At 43.7% G+C, this 6,404-nt stretch overlaps 1 protein-coding gene across 1 annotated transcript in view; it reads left to right on the forward strand.

Moving 5' to 3' along the window:
• Positions 1-6,130, forward strand: part of ELK4 (ELK4, ETS-domain protein (SRF accessory protein 1)) — a 32,590-nt gene extending 26,460 nt beyond the window's left edge. Inside the window, exons 3-5 of the mRNA XM_015419348.1 lie at positions 606-1,502; positions 3,268-3,384; positions 6,032-6,130. Of these exons, the coding sequence (XP_015274834.1) occupies positions 606-1,502; positions 3,268-3,384; positions 6,032-6,130 (1,113 nt within the window). The remainder of the gene's footprint in view (positions 1-605; positions 1,503-3,267; positions 3,385-6,031) is intronic.
• The last annotated feature ends 274 nt before the right edge of the window (positions 6,131-6,404 follow it).

Genomic DNA, 6,404 nt, shown 5'->3' on the forward strand with positions numbered 1-6,404 from the left:
AAGGAGAAATTTCGGTGGGCTGGCAAGGCCTTGCCGCCACTGCTGCTGAGGGGGGAAGGGGGAAAGCTTGGCGGGCCGGCGAAGCCTCGCCAACGCTGGGGGGGGGAGTTCGGCGGGCCAGCAAGGCACCACTGCCACCGCTAGGGGACGAGGAAGCTTGGTGGGCCGAGGTCAGGCCTCGCCGTGGGTGCCAGGGATGGGGGGGGACACAGGGGAGAAGGCTGCGGCTGCTTCCTTCTCCTCCCGCGGAGCGTCTTCTCCTCCCTGCGAGTATCGCGGGTCCCCCTTCTTGTTGCTACCTATTTTGGCCATGGTTGTGCTTTTTCAGCATTGACAGAAATGGTAAAGCTTTCTTTAAAATGGACCTCAGTGATGGAGAGTCATGTGGTCTGTGGTCATGTGATTCAGTGATTCCCCAGGAACCTCCATGTATGTCACACTAAGCTTCCTAAGGGGTATAAAGATAACAAACATACTTGTTGATTACTTGCCTCATTTTGTAAGTAGTATTTCCTTACTGAAGTGCACATTTGTAGCAAAAATGGGAAAGTTAGCTGATCTTTTTCTCTCTCTCCCCCCCCATCCTTGGATTTCTGTTTCCACAGAATATCATCAAAAAAGTTAATGGTCAGAAGTTTGTTTACAAATTTGTATCTTACCCAGAGATTCTGAACATGGATCCGTTAGCAGTTGGCAGGACTGAGGGTGATGTTGAATTGCAGGCTGGCTTGGTGGATGCCAGTAATGCTACCAAGGACACAGAGAACTGTGGGAAGGAGAAGCCTCAGACCTGTGCAAAGTCCTCCAGCCGCAATGATTATATCCACTCAGGCCTATATTCCTCATTTACTTTGAACTCCCTGAACTCCTCCTCCTGTGTAAAACTCTTTAAGCCAATCAAGATGGAGAACCCCACAGAGAAACTGGCAGAGAAAAAAACTCCTCAGGAACCAACACTCTCAGTCATAAAATTTGTGACCGTGTCCTCCAAAAAGCCTTCAATCTCTCCCCTTGCTTCTACTACTCAACTGGCTTCTAACACATCAGCAGCTTCTCCCCTTCCTTCAGGTTCAGATGAAACTCTCCAAGCCTTGGAGTCTTTAGTGACACCCAAAATGACTCCAGCTGAAACTTCAGCACCCTTGCCAAGCTTAACTACCAACTTCACTCCTACATCACTTGCATCCTCCACTTCTCCAACTCTACAGGCTCCCACTAGGTTGCCTTTGCCACCTTTAAGTTCCAATTCTGATCTGATTATTGACACAGAGATAGAGTCAGTGGCTTGCCAGCAGACAGAACATTCTCAGATTCAAGCTCTGGAGTCCAAAGAACAGAGTTCATCACTGCTAGAAAAAGAGTTCCATCATAGTCGAACTAGAAAGCCCAAAGGGCTGGAAATCGCTCCCACTCTGGTCATTACGGGCAGTGACCCAAGTCCACTGGGGATACTGAGCCCTTCCCTCCCGACTGCTTCTCTTACACCAGCACTTTTCTCACAGGTAATCCTACCTTCTCTCATTTTAAAAAAAATCAATACACTATATGTATACTACAAGCTAGGTAGAAAAATGAATGCTGATTCAGTGGCCTCTTGAAAAGAGGTTGTGCTGTTTTTTTGGAAGGCCAAGGAAAAGTGTGATACCTTGAGAAGCTGGAAGGAAATCTACCCTGAATTCCATGTGATCGGGTACACTGTCAACAGTACTATACTCATTCTCTTTAAAAAATTATATAATCTATATCAAATGATGGTGAGGGATGAAAACAGCTAAGAATGCTTAGAGTTGTCATATCCTGTTCTGGGGAGAGAATCCTTCGGGACATCCAGACTTTCTAGCTTGAGTTTTTAAGAGCATTGCCGATAAGGATGGCTACAGGTATTCCCAGTTCTCTAACGATGATCACATAATTGGGAGCAGATTTGGGGACAGCATCCCTCCTCCCCTCCACACTCCCTCCCTCCCAGGTTGCAGATGTTGCCCTTACTTATTTAACTTTGGTTAACCATCGTGTCTGCAGCAATGTTAAATGTGCTAGGGTCAGAAGGGAATTTCTCTTCAGATCTTGAACTGAGATTTCAGTATTGGGCCTAGCAGGTCTCTAGCTATAATTGATTGTATGTGAGGACCTGCTTTAGAAAAGTTACATAAAATATAATGTCAGAATAGCTGCACAAGGGTCTGTTTCACTCCTTGTATACATCTGGGAATCTGTGGTATGCTCCTTTTCATACATCTTGGCTTTGTGCCCTAATTGTTAGCTGCCCTGACCCTGTTTTGGGGAGGGCGGGATATAAATTGAACAATAAATAAATAAATTGGGTGTTTTCCAACACGCTTTTTTTGTACTTGTGTTGGAAGAAGTCACATGAAAATTGTCTGTGCCCCATTGCAGTTTATGCTTGTCTTTTTCAGGAGCACAGTTTTTCTTCTTTACGGAGTGCTTTATTCAGCTGTTGCATACTGATCGTTTCCTTCAGTTTGATTCCTTAATGTTGCCTGAGTAAAATATTAGGTAGCTGAAGGAAATAGAGTAAAGACCGTAAGCTTTTTTTCATAGGAATAGGAATATGAGACTGGAATACAGGTGGTACTCTTATGGCCCCTGGAAAATGTTTGAGCATGCATCCTCAGGTTTTTGCAGTGTGTCTAGGGTTAACATTGCATATAACTTGTCATTCTTCATAATACTTTCAAGTGGGTTAAAACTAGGACAGGCTTATATGGATGAAGTGTTGACATGGAGAACTAATTCAGCTCAGGTGATCATCTTTGGCTTTCTCTATTCCACACAGCCACCATTTTCCTCTAGGGTTTGCACATATTAACTGAAGACTGCGTCATTCTAAAATGATGGCTTTGTGCCCTGACCTGGATATGCTGGGCAAGACTGATCTCGGAAGCTAAACAGGGCTGACCCCGGCAAGTACTTGGATGGGAGACCTCCAAGGAATACCAGGGGCGTGATGCAGAGGCAGGAAATAGCAAGCCACCGCTCTGAATGTCCCTTGCCTCCAAGCCCCACTAGGGGCACACCAGGCACGCACGCACACACACACACACAATACCAAAAAATAAAATAAAACAATGGCTTTGTGTGTCTGGTGACCTGCAACTTTGGGTGGCAGGTCCTATTGGCAGTTACTAACATTCTGGAACTGATATCCAAAGTCAGGAGTGTTGAATTGTGTTGAAATTAATGGGAGCTTCAGGTATTTTGCATGCTCGAAGCTGGTTTTGTGATACTGCTCTGTATGTCTCACAGACGCCTATTTTGCTGACCCCAAGCCCCTTGCTGTCCAGTATCCATTTCTGGAGCACACTCAGCCCAGTTGCTCCCCTCAGTCCGGCAAGATTGCATGGTGCTAACACCCTTTTCCAGGTAAGTGCCTGAAAAGAGCGGGAAGAATTCTGTTGCTGGACCTTCATCGGGATTTTGTGAAAACTTAAATTTCACTTAAATGTGGAGAGTTTATTTGTTTAAGCTATAAATTATTAGCAGCCAGGGATGCGTTTTTAAGAGCCAGCTTGAAAGATAAGATATGGAGACCTGGGTACTCTAGTGAGAGGAGAAATTCTGTTAAGAACGCACCAGGACGGCCTCTCCTCCCGTCCTTTCTCCATCCCTTTTCTTCCAGGCAGTACATTACATTGAGAAGTGCTGAAGTTCAACGCAGTCTGGTAATCAAAACATCTGGGTTTTTAGCCCTTTCTCCAATGAATGACTGCAGTGAAGAAAGTAAGGAAAACATGCATGGGGGGGGGAGAACCTAGGTGCTTCCTCTCTTCAGCAATTCAGGTGCCATTTGCTACCATAAATTCTCTAAGGTGCCAGTGGCAACTGGGCACTGGATTTTCTCACCCCTGCCAATTACAAGCACCTGCCTAAGAAGAAGAAGAAGAGGAAGAAGAGATTGGATTTATACCCCGCCCTTCACTTGGAGTCTCAGAGCGGCTTACAAACTCCTTTTCCCTTCCCCTCCCCACAACAGACACCCTGTGAGGTGGGTGGGGCTGAGAGAACTCTGACACAAACTGCTCTTTTTCAAGGACAGCTGTGCCAGAGCTTGTGACTGACCCAAGGTCACATCAGCAGGTGCAAGTGGAGGAGTGGGGAATCAAACCCGGTTCTCCCAGATTAGAGTCCGCACAATTAACCACTACACCAAACATTTATTACCTCTGTTTTTATACTGCTGTCAACTGCTCTGAGCCCCACTTTGTGGGGGAGGGGCAGTATATAAATTGAAATAATAAATAAAATAAGGAACAATCTACCTCCCCCTTTTTACTTGTAAGACACCAATACATGAGACATTTGATTAAAGTATTCAGTATCTTGTTTCTTTGCTGTAGTTTTAGGGCATGGTTGTGTACCCTTTGGAGGTTTCTGGTTCACAATATATTGGTGTGTTGTATCAGAGGTACTGCTTTTGTACAGTGGGGTGGGCATTGGTTTCTGCTCATCTGTACCTCTCTGATTTTTAGCCATCTGCTTCCCTAATAACAGAGACAAGTGAAAAATGTAGGCAACTCTATAAAAATATTTTTCTCCTAAGTAACACCTATGTGATTGTCAGGGTAGCTTGGAGACTTGTCTGTCATTTGTGTTTCCACCGAAATTTGGAGAGCACGCCCCTTCCCTAAACCTCTAAACTATGGTGTGATTTTGTATTAGTTATCCCAAGCCTTTAAAACTATAGAATGCTTAGAGACAGTATAGTTGTGAAAAGGAGAGTATATATCTTTGATTTGGGCATTGAATTGTATCCCCTCCACCCAAGCAAAATGTAATAATCAGGAGATTTCTCGTTTTTTTTAATAGATGCTGATATGAAAAAGTCAAAAGTACCACATGTTTTTTTTATTTTGAGGATATATTTGATAGCTTCATCTGTAGCAAACCCTGATGACTGAAGCATTGGAATTTATATATATATTTATATAATTTCAATTTATATATTAAAAATCTTGTATGTTGACAGTTGATACATAAGGGCTTCTCTGTTGGCAGAAGCCAAATACAGATTTCCAGAGTTCTTATGGGTTCTTCACTTGAAATTCTAGTGGACAGAATAAGGAGAAATGTTGTACGGCTATAGTTAAAGTAAATATACCAGTCTGGATTGGCCTTTCACCTCAGTAACCATATGGTTAAAGTAAAACAAGAGTCCAGTAGCACCTTAAAGACTAACAAAATTTGTGGTAGGGCCGCAGCGGCTCAGAGGTTAAGACGCTGAGCTGCAGACTGGAAGGTCTGTAGCTCGGCTGTTCGAGTCCCGAGTGCCACGTGATGGAGTGAACCCCCATTTCTGGCCCCAGCTCCTGCCAACCTAGCAGTTCAAAAACAAGAAACTGCAAGTAGATAAACAGGTACCACTTTGGTGGGAAGGCGTTCCGTGTGCCTCAGCATTTAGTCATGCCGGCCACATGACCATGGAGATGTCTTTGGACAGTACTGGCTCTTCGGCTTGGAAATGGAGATGAGCACTGCCCCCTAGAGTCGGATTCGACTGGCTTTCGAGCAAGGGAAACCTTTATGAACTTTCATGAGTCACGGCTCACTTCTTCAGATCCAGATTTAGCCATACATCAAACTACTGCTACAAAGTAACACAGCTACTCATCTTCATCTATCTCTATATGGTTAAAAACAGCTCTGTGAAGATGTTAGGATGTGGTAAAAATTTAAGATTTTTTCCCCAAGACAAGGTCCTTTGAGATTTCAGAACACTGGACCACTTTGATAAGACCATTTAATAGCATGAATGTCGAACTGAAAGGCAACCCCATTCTTACTGTTCTTTCTCAGTAATAGTTCTGTGAAATTGGTCCATATTCTGCTCACCAGCAGCTCAAATGAAAAACTCAGAACTTAGAAAAAGTGTATTAGAAAAGAAAAGAAATTTTGATAGCTTTGAGTGATACAAAGGCCTTGGTATAATCAGCGATGAGTGACAAGGATAAATATCAAAGCAAACAAAGCCTTTTAAAGTCTTACAATTTTAACATCTCTTTCTGTTTTATAGTTTCCATCGGTGCTGAACACTCATGGACCATTTACTGTGTCAGGAATGGATGGGCCCTCTACTCCTGGGCCTTTCCCTCCAGATTTACAGAAGACATAGTATGGGCTTATGGGAAAATGACAGATTGGGAATCAAGAGAAGGAGATTTCATCAAAGTGATGCAGTCATTTTTAAGGAGCGTGTTCAGTTCCACAAAGACTGAGCTGATTTGATTTTGCCATTCCCAGTACAAATGCCTTTGCAGAAATTCCCTTCAAGGTGTGAGGGAATTCATGTGGAAATGCCTTAATTGGAGTCTAATCTCCACCATCTTTTCCTTTCCTCTCGTTATTTTGGCTTATTGCAGAAGTGCACACAACTGAAGCAGTTACAT

The sequence above is a fragment of the Gekko japonicus genome, unplaced genomic scaffold (assembly GCF_001447785.1).
Source record: "Gekko japonicus isolate JY-2015 unplaced genomic scaffold, Gekko_japonicus_V1.1 scaffold276, whole genome shotgun sequence".
In the NCBI taxonomy this organism is placed as follows: Eukaryota; Metazoa; Chordata; class Lepidosauria; order Squamata; family Gekkonidae; genus Gekko; species Gekko japonicus.